Raw genomic sequence first — 16333 nt, 5'->3', positions numbered from 1 at the left:
TCATTTCGACTACGGGCTTCGGTTCCCTTTGGATCCGTTTATCGCTCGTGTGCTAGAGGAATACAACGTTTCTTTGGGCCAGCTGACGCCGAAGTCTATGCGCCATATTGTGGGGTATCGCTGGATGTGTGACTACCTCGGCTATGAGCCGTCGATCGAGGTTTTCAAAGAGATGCACGAGCTTGTTAGGAATGCGAACGCTGAGGCTGGCTGGTGGGCCATCAATAATAAAAACAAGCGGAAAGGCGAGGACCTTTATATGACTGCCTTTCCGTACGTCTCTTCGATCCATGGGTGGAAGGATCAATGGTTGCTAGTCCGTGTTCCCGTGGATCCGAGGCACCCTCACTATTTTTCGCCTCCGAAGTGGTTCGTGAAGCCGGATCCTTCGATGTCGCGGGTTGGCTCCGTTGACAGAGAGAATTCTGACCATGCCATGCAGCTGGAGTGGTTCAAAGCCAAGTCTGCTCGGGAGCCGTTGCATTGGCTTCCGAACTTGCATTACATTACCCGGGAGGTCATCCTCGCTGCTGCCAGTCTCAGTAGGATCTACGACAGGGGTGAGGTTTTCTATGCTGAGATCGTGCTTCGGTTGAGGTGTTAACCTCCCTTTTTATTTGTTTGAATCTCATCCTCTTTATCCTCTTTGTGCAGATCAAGGTGAGAAGGCTATCGTTCCCGAGGTGCTTGGTTACCAACTCAATGGTGACGGGGTTCTTACTCGTTTCCCGCCGTACGACTTCAAGAAGCAGAATCCTCGGCAGCCGAAGCTCGAGGATCACGAATTCTCGGATCACGCTCTCGCACACTTGGGAGACGTTCGAGCTGACCCTTGGGACTCTCAGAATCCTGGAGAGGCCATTCCGAGGCGGACAATGCTTCCTGAATTGGTAACTACCTCTGATCCAGTAACGCTGATTAGTTTGTTCGTTTTGTTTAGATTTTGGTTATGTGAACTCTTGTGGTTTCGGTTTTGACCTCGTCTTCTGTGTTTGTCTTTTAGGGACCGGAGGTAACAGCTGATGCGCCTGTTATTTCCTCTGCTTCGTCTCCTCCTTCTTTTGCTGCTCCCGAAGTAAGCGATCTTACATCCGTGCTTTTTTTGCTTTCTTGTGTTTTGATCGCCTCTCATGTGCTCTTTCTTTTGTAGGAGTCGAAGAAGTTGAAGAAGAGGAAGGCTTCGGGAAGAGAAATTTCTCCCAAGAGGCAGAAGAGAGAGAGATCCCCTTCGAAGTTGAAGAAGAAAGTTACTTCTTCGTCGAAGGTAACTCCTAGTCCTGAGGTCCTCGAGTTTTTGAGCCGTCGTCCTTATCTAACTGAGGAAAGAATCCGGCAGGTTGTTGCCGAAGATCCTAGTCTTGCCGAGGCAGGTGAGCGCTATCTTGCTCGGCAGAAGGGAGAAATGGGTCCTCCAAAGAGCCTTCGTAGTAAGCTTCCGCTTCCAGGCCAGAAGCTGAAGAATGTGGCGGTTCTTGTGCAGGACGAGCCTGTGAACCAGCTTATGGCCGAAGAGGTTGCTATTCCTTCGCCTCTGAAGCCCTTGACTCCAGTGGGGGGGACCGTTGCTGATATTACTCCCATGGTGGAGAAATTCGAAGATGACCCCCCTCTTGGCTCCACCGAGGCCCCTAGTTCCGAAGATGCTGCTGCGGCCGGACAGGGAGGTGATCTACAAACTCCCCCGAAGATGCTAGTGGATCTTACTGATAGGCTGTCGTACACCCGTCAAAAATAGAATCTTAACGAAACCTCCTAACAATGTAGTAGGGTAAGCAGGGTCGAATCCACAGAGAGATGGCTATTTAAATCTAGCTTTCAAGGTATGGCAAAACTAACAATGTCACGAAATTTAGGATTCAATGTTTAAACTAAAATAAATAGAAAAATAAACTAAAAGATCTAGGGCAACGGTTCACCATGTTCATAGTTCAGAATCAATCAAAACACCATCAACAACTCAAATATTCAAATTATCTAGAGCATAAGTTAATCCTACGGTCGGGTCTTAACACTCTCAATTCAACATATGCAGTACGATCGCTAACATAATCAGAATTTCTAGTTGTAGGTAAGCCTCTAAAATTCGATCTTTCGATTCAAAATCCTATTAGCATGATTTAATCAAACAATTGATCAGATTGCAAAGATTAACAATATAAACCTAATCAACTAGAAATATCAATGAATAATCAAACCATCAACAATAATAATAAAGATTCATAATATAAACATGGATTCCCAAACCCTAGAAAGCGAACTACTCAATCATGAAACGAACAATGAAAATCAAATCTAAGAATGAAAACATAATTAAAAGCAATAAATAAAATAAAAAGGAAAATCAATAATACCTCAAAGAATTACATTAATGGAGTTTGTAGAAAAACTATGGTTCATGAAAAAGAAAAGAGAGAAAAATAACGTGAATTAGAAATCTAGTAGAATTGAAACCTAAAGGAAATAAAAGCATCAGGGAAAAATAATTCCCTTCAAGTATTTATAGTTTTCTATTTTCTAAAATAATAATAAATAAATAAATGAGAAAATAAAAATAGAATTCGTCAATGATTGGTCGATGGCGTGATGACGTGGCGATGAAAAACCCGACGCGCGAGAGAGACGTATGCAATGTGGTATTCGTCGACTTGGGCGCAGCCTTGCGCTGTGAGCAGGCCAGCAACCGCTTAGTGAAGCGTGAGTGAGATGTGGGCGCAGCGATGTTGCTGTGGGCGCAACACATCGCTGTGAGAAGGTCAGGCGCTTGGCAATGCTAGCGAGGGAGTGATGTGGGCGCAGCGCGCTCAGGTACCTCGCAGCTAGGGGGATGTGGGCGCATCGTTGTGAGATGAGGGCGCAACGTTGTGGGTTGTGGGCGCATCTCACATTCGTGTCACCTTTGTTTATGTCATAACTCTCGTTCTACAATGCCCCTAGGGACGTGTGACCTATCGTTGGAAAGCTCTTTAAGTCTACTTTCTAGCCCAATCAAAATCGTCTCATTTCGATATGTAGAACTTGAGATATCATCAAAAGAGTGAACGCTTGTCCGATTTGATGCTTAGAAAAAGAACGTTTAGCTTCGTTGTTGACTCAAAATTATTTCTAGAGACATGTAGTGATCCTCAAGTCAACATCTCATCCGTTCATCATCCAAATCAACTCGGAACACTCCGAAAGCATCCAAATGATCATAAAATCACCTGAAATATTAAAGAAAACACGAACGGGGCGTAATAGAGTACAATAACGACAACTTATGCAAATGTGACTCTAAATGCAACTAAAATGAGACGAATGCCTAGAAATGCAACCTAAATGCGCCTAAAATACCCTATACAAATAAGATTCATCACCAACATAAAAGTACATAACTTACTACGAGTCTTTAATTAAACTATTAAAACATTAAGCATAGACTAAGTGAATATTATTCAAGTGAAATTCCTCGCCACTACTCGTTTCCATCGTTCCCCGCAGTACCTAAAACAAAAAACAAAAACGGTGAGCCGAAGACTCAGTAACGAACTATTCTAGCAACGTAAATTCATTTCAATTCATTTTATTTAATAACACAGGGAGAATAGAATAATGTAAAACATTTTATAAAGTCCTTTATTTAATTCATTCATAACTTTAGGGTGCACATGCTAGCCGTGGCAAGTATGACATGGTGGAACGTCTTCCACGATGGACCGCTGTCCATAAAACATGGGGCCTTGGCCCCGAAAACATGAGAGCCTTGGCTCAATGGGCTGATGCCCCATGGGTACATGCATGACCAAGAATCGTAACCTGTGAACATATACTGCCAAACGGACTAGGTATTTCACTTTCATTTATCATGTTTCGTTTAATTTTACATTTTAGCCTTTTTACTTCATTTGAAGTAACATAATTCCTTTAGATCATTTGATCGAAATAAAACATCATTTTGATCCTGGGATCATCATATAAACATCATTTCTTTCATGGTTTCTTATAAACATCGTTTTATAAGAATTTCAATCAATCATATTATAAGAAATAATTCAATCAAATCACATTTTATTTCCCGCAATTCATAAAACATGTCTAAACATTCAGTTCATAAATCAATCATAACGTGGTAATTTCATAATCGCATTTATAAGGGAATTGCGGGTACTAGCAATAGCCGTTACCTTAATTCCGCGTTACGTTAAGCTTCGTCCTTGGTTCGTTCTTTCTGAGCTCCGAGTCCGAATTCTTTCAAAAGATTAAACTATTGAATTAATATATAAAATGATAAATATTGTAAAATTAATATTGAAACGATTAATATTTTCCAAATAATGTTATTAGTTTATAATTTATAAATTAAATATGAAATAACTTAAATAAAACGTATAATTAAATTCAAGTTTTAGGAAAAAGTTTTAAATCTAGAATAATCATCAAATTTGTTTGTACAACAATATTAGAATGACTAAGTATAATAATTTACATATTAAGTAAAACTGTAGTAAAACATATTAACAGTATTAGAATAAGGAAATTTGGGCCAAGATATGAGTTGGGCTTACTTGGATTGTGGAATAAAACCAAGCTCCAAAATAGGAACTTGGTTCCTAAAGCTTCACGTACACACACAACCAAACAGAGAGGAAAGCAAGGGAAGCAGCCACAGGGAGCACGACAGAGGGAGGAGAGAAAAGGGAAGGCTGGGCGGTGGACGGTAACGGAGAAGGGTGGCGCGGCTGGGTGCGCAAGAAAGGGGCGGCTGGACGGTGGTGGTTGTGGCGGCTGCGCGGAGGAGAGGAGGCAGAAAAGTTGGGCGCGGGGCAGAGGACGGAGAAGGGGGGGTGCGTGGCGGTTCTGGGTGGTCGTGGAAGTGTTGGGCGGTCGGGGTAGTGCTGGGTTGTCGTGGTGGTGGTGGGTGCAGCAAGTGGTGGTGGCGGCAGTCACGATAGTGGTGGTGGTTCAGAATTGATTTTAGGAGGTAATTTAGAAATTTGAAATCAAAATTGAAATCGAGTTTGAAACTGAAATTGAATTTATTAATCTGATTTGTGTTGCATTTGGGGATGAATGATCAGCTATTTATAGAAGCTTGGGTGCTCCATTGATGCCACAAATCATCTTGTTTGAAGTGCCAAGTGTGAGAGGTTGAGCAAGGAAATTGGTGATTCATATTGGCTACTCTAGTTTTAGGTTTACAGATTTGCAAGTTAGGTTTGTTGAATTAACAAGAGGATTGATTGTAGTAGAGACACATAGAAAGTTGGTGGTTGAGTTCTCCTACAACGGTGACACGATTGAATGGAGGAAGAGGAGAAGTTAGAAAACTGATTTCTTGTGAATAAGGGCAATTTGGTAATTACGAAATATTAGACAAATTTTCAGAATTTAATTACTAAAAAAATAGGATAATAATCTTGATTAATTTCTAGAAATAATTTTATGAAGTGCTAAATTTAGTTTTTAAATTTGTCGTTAACGAAAATATTATTTTAAAAATAAGTTACGAAATATTTAAAATGTAACTATTCTCGTAAATATGAAATTAAATTCTATAATCTGAAAATAAATTGTGTCGTAATATTAAAATTCATAAATAAACTTTCGTTAATAAAATATGATTAAAAAAAACAAACGAATTTTAAGCTAATAAAAATAATTAAACTTAATAAATCGAGTTTTGAAATTCCGGGGTATTACAATAGAAAAATGGGATTCGAATGAAGGTCCTTTCGAGTGTGTTGAAGATCTTGCAAGCTTGAATGAGTAATGTCCGAATTCACCTGCACAAAGACAATGTTACTAGCCTCGGGGGTGTTTCCGAGGAAAGCCCCTCCGATGCCTAAGTAAGAACAATGCTCGGATCTTAGAGAGAGAAGTTCTCTAGAGAGTAGTCTTAAGGCAATAAATTGGACGTACCTTGAGGTGTGAGCCTTGGCGGCCTATTTATAGTGTTTGCATAATAAATGCCCATATGTCATTTATTGCTATTGGGCCTTGGTTGATGGCTGAATAGCCTTTTTGGTTGTGGCAGGTTTGATGTTGTTGACTTGAGCCATTGGGCTTTGGACTTAGTGGCCCAATTGATATTCAATTGGGAGCCCAAACATATCTTATTCAAACTTTTTTTTTTCTCGTATAAAAGGACGAAGATATGCAATGTTTTCGAAACTATCTAATGTCATCCGTCAAAAACCAAGTTGGGTGCTAACAACAACAAAAAAAACCAAGTTGGGTTACAAGTTTACAACTTACAAGAAAAAAACCAAGGCAAGAGCCAACAGAAACATTTAAAGAATTGTTAGACAATCATTACTCCAAAAAAGAGTAAAAACGACGATATACATTATCCACTCCACGTCAGCTCTGACGCGCTTCCAATTCAATTTGCGCTGTCAGACAAGACCCAAATCTCCTCCTGTACGCTGAAGGCTGAACCCCATTCCTATAAATTCACTCAAAACTCCCGCACCCTTTTCCTATTTCTTCTTCATTTCCCAACTACACTATATTTCTTCGTTTCAATTATTTTTATTGATCTAATTAATCTTGTAAAATATGAGCTGCGGATGTGATTCTTGTGATGAGATGCTAATATCGGATACCCCTGAACAATTATTTTTTGAGAATTCATCAACTTCTTCTTCTGTTGATTCCATGGAGCTTTCATTTGAAAATTATGGGTATTTCACCATTTCTGTCTTCTGTCTGAATATAATTGTCAAATTTCTGCTACTATTGAGTTTCGACGATTACTCCCTAACTCCTATTTACGAATGTCCGGAAAGGGTTAATTTCGTTACTTTCGAATTCTGATTTCGAGTTAATGAAAATCAATTTCCTCAATTTCAGTTGTAGGCATTATAAGAGAAGGTGTAAAATCAGAGCACCCTGCTGTAATGAGATATTTGATTGCAGGCATTGCCACAATGAAGCAAAGGTGATACATCTTTGGTTGTCTAATTAATTTTATTAAAAAGCTCCTATTTTGTTGTGGTTCTGAAATTTGTAATGAAATTGTATCAGAATTCACTCGAAATCGATGCTTTGGATCGACATGATATACCACGGCATCATATTAAAAAGGTTTGCAGAATATGAGAATAATTATGTTTTTTACACTCAATTCCTTAAAATGTGTCAATTAAACAAACAATTGTGGCCTATTATATGGGAAATATGTAAAAGAACCAATTCACCAGTTCCTTGTTTAGTAATGTATCTTTGCATTGTGATTTTCAGGTTATATGTTCCCTCTGTAGCGTAGAACAAGATGTAAGTTCTAAATATTTAACTATGGATACTAGTAGTATTAGGGCCTTTTGAACATAATGAACACAACAACTTATGTGTCACTGGACTGCTACAGGTTCAACATAACTGTACTAATTGTGGGATTTCTATGGGGAAGTACTTCTGCTCAACATGTAATTTTTTCGATGATGATGTAAGCATCTTGATTGGTCTGCCTTCAGTTTTAGATCTGCCAATCAGGGCATCATTTTGATACAAAATTTCTGTTATTGGGTTGCAGGTCTCTAAGAAACAGTACCACTGTGAAGAATGTGGAATTTGCAGGTATCTGTTCTAGCTTCTGGCTTTTCTTTTTTATCACATCTTCCAATTCTTGTTATCTGAAATCTTTATCTAAAACAAAAATTATAAAAAAAAAATAGGCAACAGGGAAGGATGCAGTTATTATTGTGAAAACTGAATGCTATTTGTAAGCTCAGACTTTTAGGTTGAGTTTGTACTTTGGTTATATTTATCATATGTAACTGGTGGTTATTATTGGAAAGAATTGTGATACTCATCTTTGAGTGGTCCTGTTTGTGCAGGACTGGAGGAAAAGAGAACTTCTTCCATTGTTCATCATGTGGTAAGACCACGGAACCTTGCATTGACACTCTTAATTACCTAAGAGCGCCTTTTCATGTCGGCTCTAAAATATTTAACTCTTGTCCATCTCATCTTGAATAGGTTGTTGTTATCCAAAGACTATGAAGGGTACACATAAGTGCTTGGAGAAAGCAATGCATCACAATTGTCCTGTTTGTTGTGAGGTGAAATTCTTCCTCCGATTCATTCCTTTTATGTTTTTTTTTTCCCATTCTGTTACTTGCCATTAACATTGTTGTCACTCTTCTATACCTGCAGTATCTATTCGATACAACAAAGGAAGTCAGTGTACTTTCTTGTGGGCATACAATGCATTTGGAATGTGCTCAACAAATGGAGGAGCATTATCAGTAAGAAATCAAGGACCTTAAACCTCTGTTATCTTCACCTTGTTATTATTTCTTATTTGATCAGACCAGACTAGACCAGAAAAAGCAAAAAACAATTAGACCAGACCAGACCAGAAACCAGATTAATCAGACCAGAACACGTGAAGAGAACAAGTTTCTTGTAGCTGATTGCGTAAGAGAATTTGGTTTTCAAGCTTTGAGCAATTTTTTTGAAAAGCCTGATATATTCTTAAAACAATAGCTCGATTGTAGACTTTGTAGTAGTCTTATGAGAGTCCTTGAATCACTATCATACTCCGTATTTCCTTAATCTAAGTGCCTTCTATAGTTACAAAACTTAGATCTTAAAGAGTCCTTACATGCTTTCTAATCTTTTTAGTTACAGTGGTGAATCACCTTATTTATCTGGCAGCTGTTTTAATATCTAAAACGTTGCAGGTATGCATGTCCTATTTGCTTGAAGTCTATGTATGATATGTCGAAAGTATGGAAGAAACTCGATGAAGAGGTTTGTATACAATATCTCAAGATGCTTAAGTGCTTCATGTCTATGCACTCTTGCTTATATATTTAGTGTTAAACTTGACAACTTTGAATCCCATTATTCCAGGTCGCTTCCTCACCATTGCCTGAAGAATGTCAGAGGATGGTAAGTGACAGTTCCTCTTAAACTAGTTACTTCAGATCAGAAGTTTTGGTTTACGCTATCTAACTGAATTTCTTTGTGGGCGTTATTAGGTGCGAATTCTTTGCAACGATTGTGAGGTTAATTCCGAAGTCCAATACCATGTGGTGGCACATAAATGCTTAAACTGTCGTTCCTACAATACAAAACTCATACGATGAGAGTTCAAGTTCACTGATAGTCAGATTGTTCAATGACTGGAAATGGAAAGAGTGTTACAGGAATTCTTAGTTCCTATGTTGCTCTTTCATAAAACCGTACCAGGGAACACTCGGTAAGATACCGAGACAACACAAATTCGTCCACAGATTCAGGTTCCTTACATTCAGAAGAAGGGAATGAGAAAAAGATCCTTTTCTCCCCTGCTTTGGCCTTGAAAGGCTGTTATTGTTAATATGTCTGCTAATTTAGGCCTGCAGTTCATATTCTGAGCAAGGCTCATGCTGTAGTTCTTTTCTGTTGAACTTATTGTTACTTCAAATCTATTGGTTCGCATATATTTTAGTGATTGCATTGTTCTATCATTGAACTCATGTATTGCTGTAACTGCTGTCAGGTGGGTCTGAAAACCCAGGAAATTAACACCTCACTGTGCATAGGCGCTTAGCTCGTCAAAATCGCAATTTAGATAGTGGACAAGGGTGCACAATGAGTATGGTGCACCTAAAGATCACAAGTACATAAGCATTTTAGCTCATGATCTATGGTGGGCCTTCAAGGATTTTAAATAGTTTTTTTAAGCGATACTCACACAATGCCACTTTTCGTAGAAAATTATAACTTGTCCGATTTGAGATCCCGTTTATGAGCGGAAATGGAGTTTGGTACAATGATTATGCTGATCATAGAATTTGGATTAGGTGCAATGACCTAGTTATCTCTTAACCTTGGCCTAATTGGATTCTACAATTGCTACAAGTGTGATTGTATTTCAAAACAACAGAAGTATTGGCAAATTATGCCAACTAGTTTTGGCCCATGTAATGCACAAGTTATATATTTAGTGAAACCTACATTGATACATAAATTAAAGGAGTAATGACCTAATCAATTATTCCAACAGTTTTATACAATTGAAGGCTTTAAAGCTCATTGCTCTTTTTAGATACGAATGAGCCATAAGGGCAATATAAATTACAAATGGGGGTGGGGGATTCGAACCTGAGACCTATCTTACACAAGCCCTCAGTCTTAACCACTAGGCCAAGACATCATTGGTAAAGCTCATTGCTCTTTACCTGTCCCTTGATAGTCTTCACCTAGAACATATTACATATACCCGGGTGCACCGTACACTCTCTTATATACACCTGGTGCACCTAATAATTTTCAGTCTTTACCTTTCTTGCGCAATCTACCAATCAACTTTTTTTAATAAGAGTAAAAGATTACAAAACGTTTCTAAAGCTACATAAGTTTTCCTACCGTTGTTAGCAACGTAGTGAGCTCGATCAACTTGGTCTCTGTCAACTTTGAGAACGGAGTAGTAGTCAAATTTCCTCCCTTCTTCTTTCTTATACTAGTTTTTTTGCCCGTGCTACGCACGGTATATAGTTTTTAATCAAATTAAATAATAATGTTAGATATAAACGTTGAAGACCGGGTAATTAACTAAATAATAAAGTATTGATTAATTGGGAGTTTTAAAAATATTAAAAGTTTTTCTATTACTCCGTATATATTTTGGGATAGTTGTACAAAATAAGTTAAAATTTATAAAAATAAAAGAGAATTTAAGGTGGTGATAAGTGGGCACACAAATATTTCTGTTTTAAATTATTAAGATAGATTATGGAATATGAAAGAGGGAAGAAAGAAAATACGAGAGTTGCTAATTATCTTTTGCTTCATGAAAGGACACTTTGAAAAATGTTAGTTACTAAGATTATTGAGGAGCTTTTTCAAAGAAAATAATATTAAATTAGAAAAAATAAGGAGATGACAAGTGGGACTCCAAACTACCTGCTATTAAATAGTAGTATAGATTTGCTAGTGCTTATTATTATAACAACATTGTGCAATAAACGAGAGATTAAAATTATCATGATATAATAATACTCCATTATTGTACCCAGTTACCCACTCTAAATGCCATAAATGATTAATATAACAACACCACCGATAGTTGTAGCTAGGGCCCTATTTGTAATTTGCAAAAATTTGAAGCTACAAAGTACTAGTTTAACCATTGGAGTGATTTTAATAAATTAGTTTGGCCAAACAAATTAATTTGCTTGGTCCAATAGAGATTTGAGTAAAAATTTAAAGATGTTCAACAACAATGGATCCTCGTCTGGATTAGGCGTCAAGGAAAATGCTTCAGAAACTGCGGTATCTGCAAGGTGGAAAGAGCACAGATACAACCGGCACGCGACTTGGCAATTAGGGCCGGGTGTGTAAAAATATCGATCCGTTTGATCTGATCCGAAAATCCGATGATCCGATCCGAAATTTCGGATATCGGATCCGGTTTTCAGATTTCGGATTCGGATCGGATATCCGGAAAAAAAATCGGATTTTCGGATCGGATTCGGATCAATATTTTTTTCATTTCGGATATCCGGAATATTTCAATATTTTTTAAAAAACAATAGTAAAATCCGAAAATCCGATCAAAATTTTTGGATACCGATCCGATTTTAAGGTTTCGGATATTTCGGATGGGATATCCGAAATAATTTAGCTTAAAATGTGCTTATTTTTTTATTTTTTAAAATTCGGATAGTTTTCAGATTTTCTGATATCCGATCCGAAAAATCCGGATATCCGAAACTTTCGGGTCGGATTCGGATCACATTTTCCCGATCCGAAAATTTCGGATATCCAAAATTTCGGATCGGATCCGATATTTGAAATTGAACACCCCTACCGGCAATAGAAGCGTCAAATTGCGAAAGAGTTCCATGTGGAACCGGATTAGTTTCTATGTTTGGGAGCCCAATTAGCTACCAATTAGGCCTGTTGCCCAAAAGCCCACTTGGCTAACACAACATAAACCAACTCTACCCTTATAAGTAACCCCTAATTGTTGTACCCGGGTACAGCCAGCTCTGGCTGTACCCCCCCCCCCCCAAATGACGCGCTTATATTATTTGTTCTTTCTTGTTGTACTGTTTGTTCATTCATGTTGTTTTTTAAATTCATCATAAAATTGTTCATAATTGTGGTATTGTTTGTTCTTTCTTCTGGAATTTTATGTTCTTTTTTATATTGTTTGTTCTTTTTTGTTGAATGATTTGTTCTTTCTTGTTTATTTGTTTGTTCATAATAATCATCTGGTTAATGTTCATAATGAAATTAAGCTTTTCATCGATCTTTTATGTCTTTACAAGCGCCTGTATTGGTTGTTCTTTCTTTTTGTATTGTTTGTTCTTTCTTGTTGTACTGTTTGTTCTTTCGTGTTGTTTTTTTTAAATTTCCGAAATAGTAAATGTTCATTTCCAAATAAATAAATAAATGTTCATTATTTCCAAAATAATAAATGTTCATTTTAATACCAGTATATTAATGTTCATCTTAAACTACACAAAACGACAAATGGTTCGATCCTATAATTTTTCTTTCTCGAACCGAGAGATTCATGAATCGGGATCTTGTTTTGGATAGGGGTACAACCAGCTCTACCTGTACCCAAATTGCGCCTTATAGGCTCTACGCCTCATATAAGCGGCCCAAGGCCCATTTGTAGTAAAACCCAGTTGCATATACACACACTGACAAACACACTATAAATATGTAATACCTCGAAATTTTAAATTCGATTTATGAAAATTGAAAATATTTATTAACTTAATTTCGTTTTAATTAAATTACGAATAATCGAATTTCGTTATTTTAATCGTTTTTACGAATTATTTTAAACGATAAATTTATAAACTGAAATTATTTATTTTCGTTAACGATAATTTATTTATTTTTAAGGAATTACTTTAATTAAAAATTTTATTAAAAATTCTGAATTTTTGCCAAATATTGTGAATTTATTATTAAAAAAAAAAAAAAATGAAAATGTCAACTTTATTTCCTTGCTCCCCACGCTCAAACCAGGAAGTCAAAAACTTCCTTCCTTCCCACATTTCAGTCCAAATGCAAATGCTTGGACCCCAAGCACAATTCCTAGCTTGTTCAACACAATTCTCATGTACAAATTCAGAAACTTTAGGTGGAATTTCAACAGCAATCAAATTCAATCTCAAACTCACTCCCTTGTTCCCTTCGATTCAGTCCACGAACCACCACCGCAAGCACCACTGTAACCACCAGCCACCACTACTGCCACCACCGTCCAACAATCACCAGAACCACCCTAATCAAGCACAACCGCCGCCACACCCACCGCAAGCACCACCTCACCTCCCCTGCTCTCTTCGCACTCCCCTGTCCTCCCTCCCCTGTTCGCGGCTTCGCGCACCCCTCCCCTTTCCTCCTTTTGCCGTCGCTGCACAACCACCATCACCGGCGCCTCCCGGCGAGGTTCCGGTGCTTCTGCGCCACCCAGGACCCGAGCCCATCCGTCGCCACCAACCCCCACACCAAACTCCCCTGTTTCTTCCTTTCGTCGCGCCACTCACCACCTCCCCTTAACTGCTCCGCCGCCGTTAAACCACCTCCACCATCGTTGTCGAAATACCGGCGAATCCCAACCCAGCCACCACCCTCCATCCTCTCCTTCTTTCGTGCTCCCCTGTACCGTGCTCCCTTCCCTGCTCGTGCCTCCTTCTCAGAAAACCAAAACCAAAAATCTGATTTTAAGTCTTTGTTTTCATTCTCCCTCAAACCCATATTAAATTAGGCCAACTAACCATTTGGGCCTTTGGTAAGACCAATCTGAATTTTCAGATTTTAAATTTATCAATATTTATGTTTTAGTCATTTTTTTTATGATATAATTATTTACTAATAAATTGTTATTATTTTCAGGTTTAATTATCAAATATCGATTTTACTAAAATAAATTGCTTAGCCTGAATTAACAAAAACGGAATTTTTAATATTATTTACATGAAAATCAATTATAGAATATATATGTATTTCGATTGAAAATTCGATTAATAATACCATTTTCGTTAAATTTCGAAAGTATAATTTTATTAAAAATTCGTTATTTATATTAGAACTCGTTATTTATAAAATTCATTACTTATAAAATTTATGATTTTATAAAATATTGATTTTAAATTATATTATCGATTTAACTAAAATAAGTTACTAAATGGATTTATCAAGGACAAAATTTAAATAAGATTTTCGTGTAAATTAACTAAGGAAAATATATATATTTCGATTGAAATTTCAATTAATTATATATTCTTCACTAAAATTGGCGTTTAATTATATTTTCATTAAAAGTATGAAATTATATATTATTTTTAACATTATTATTAGAAAATTGGTTAATTATAAAGTTTCGAAATTATTAAGTTAAATTATTTATCAATTTGGTACTAATTCAATTATTTAATACTTTTGAAGAAATTAGACTCGGAGCTCAGGACGAACGAACCAACGAAAACCCTTAGCAAATCGCGGAAGTGAGGTAACGGCTATTGCTAGTACCCGCAATTCCCTTATAAATGTGATTATGAAATTACAACGTATGATTGATTTATTAAATGAATGTTTTGACATGTTTTATGAATTACGGGAAATGAAACATGATTTTATTGAATAGTTTATTATAATATGATTTGATGGAATTATTCCTTATTTTATGATTGATTATAAAATGCTATGATGATTGATTGAATTTCTTATAAAATGTTGTTTATAAGAAACCATGAAAGAAAGATTGTTTGATCATATGATCCAAAGGAATTATTTTACTTCAACTGAAGTAAAAAGACTAAAATGTAAAATTAAACGAAACATGATAAATGAAAGTGAAATTCCTAGTCCGTTTGGCAGTATATGTTCACAGGTTACGATTCACGGTCATGCATGTACCCATGGGGCATCCGCCCATTGAGCCAAGGCTCTCATGTTTTCGGGCCAAGGCCCCATGTTTATGGACAACGGTCCATCGTGGAAGACGTTCCACCATGTCATACTCGCCATGACTAGCATGTGCACCCTAAAGTTATGAATGAATTAAATAAAGGACTTTATAAAATGTTTTACATTATTCTATTCTCCCTGTGTTATTAAATAAAATGAATTGAAATGAATTTACGTTGCTAGAATAGTTCGTTACTGAGTCTTCGGCTCACCGTTATTTTGTTTTCTGTTTTAGGTACCGCTGGGAACGATGGGAACGAGTAGTGGCGAGGATTTCACTTTAATAATTCCCACCTAGTTTATGTTTTAAGTTTTAATAGTTTAATTAAAGACTTTTAGTAAGTTATGTACTTTTATTTTGATAATATAAAGGATTATTATATTAATTTTTGGGATTTAATATCTTATGATTGATGTTTGCCTTGTAATTTCCGAAAAGGAAGTTACGGCAGGTAATGCCCTGACCGAATTAGGTTAATTCCGCTGCTAATTATGCTTTAAGAATTGAATTAGAGGTCGGGGCGTTACAGTTTGGTATCAGAGCAAAGGTTCTGGACCATAAGTGCTAAACCTTACGGGTTTTAGCACGAATAGAATTCATTAGGCTTTAAGTAAAGAATTTTAAGGAATGAGTTAAAAAGAATGTTCTAAAATCTTGCTAAGTTAAAATGAATATGAGTGTGAGTGTAGGAACGGGATCAAAGGGTTTATTTTATATTATTATTTCGCTTCAACCTGATAAGATATGTTATGCAGAATGTCGACCATCGATGCTATCAACGATGTTACCAACGGAGCTCGCAACGAGCATCATTTCACGATGATAACGACATCACTCATGAAGAGTATGTCCATGTTAATGGCCACGAGGAAAGGATGGAACGATTGGAAAATGTGAGTTCAATGTTGGCCGAATTAGTCCATGATTCTCGGAAAAAGAAAGATGTTAGTGGGAACGAGAGCGCAACGATGTTCAAGAACTTTTCGTCACTCAACCCACCATTCTATGATGGCAAGCCTGATCCAGTTGAGTTCGAGGATTGGATAAGTCGCATTGATCAGTTGTTTGAAACCCTGTAGTGCCCTGAGAAATGGAGAGTTGATTTCGCAGTGTTCTACTTGTCAGGCCAAGCAGGATTATGGTGGAAAGTTAACAAGGAATGAAAGAATGGGCCTGGATTTGGTTGGAACGAACTCCAGAAGTTAATGAGGGACAAGTTTTATCCACCATCCTTAAGGAAACAAAAGAAAGATGAATTTCTCCACCTGCAACAAGGAACAATGAGCGTGTTGGAATACGCAAATAAGTTTATGGAGTTGTCAAGGTTTGCACCAGACTTGGTGTCGACAGAGCAGTCCAGGATGAACCGTTTCGAACGAGGTCTGCACCTTAAGTACCAGGATAGGTTGTCCACTCAGAGGTTTACTT

The 16333-nt window shown here is 37.2% G+C and overlaps 1 protein-coding gene across 1 annotated transcript; it reads left to right on the top strand.

Annotated features, from left to right (window-relative positions):
* The first annotated feature begins 6442 nt into the window (after positions 1-6442).
* On the top strand, positions 6443-9434 carry LOC110787965 (E3 ubiquitin-protein ligase RZFP34-like). Its single transcript, XM_021992605.2, has 12 exons — positions 6443-6659; positions 6829-6916; positions 7003-7062; positions 7219-7251; positions 7346-7423; positions 7511-7554; positions 7815-7855; positions 7957-8039; positions 8134-8225; positions 8664-8733; positions 8836-8874; positions 8964-9434. The coding sequence occupies exons 1-12, from the start codon at positions 6535-6537 to the stop codon at positions 9069-9071; spliced, it is 861 nt and encodes a 286-aa protein (XP_021848297.1). The 5' UTR covers positions 6443-6534; the 3' UTR covers positions 9072-9434.
* Positions 9435-16333: the final 6899 nt, after the last annotated feature.

This window comes from Spinacia oleracea, chromosome 2 (assembly GCF_020520425.1).
Source record: "Spinacia oleracea cultivar Varoflay chromosome 2, BTI_SOV_V1, whole genome shotgun sequence".
In the NCBI taxonomy this organism is placed as follows: Eukaryota; Viridiplantae; Streptophyta; class Magnoliopsida; order Caryophyllales; family Amaranthaceae; genus Spinacia; species Spinacia oleracea.
This window is presented reverse-complemented; position numbering and strand designations above follow the sequence as displayed.

Bases quoted from the DNA above. Each gene is read 5' to 3' on its own strand.
- LOC110787965 (XM_021992605.2), top strand. From the start codon at position 6,535: ATGAGCTGCGGATGTGATTCTTGTGATGAGATGCTAATATCGGATACC. The intron at 6,917-7,002 runs GTGATACATCTT...AAATTGTATCAG, and splicing joins ATTGCCACAATGAAGCAAAG to AATTCACTCGAAATCGATGC. The intron at 8,875-8,963 runs GTAAGTGACAGT...GGGCGTTATTAG, and splicing joins CTGAAGAATGTCAGAGGATG to GTGCGAATTCTTTGCAACGA.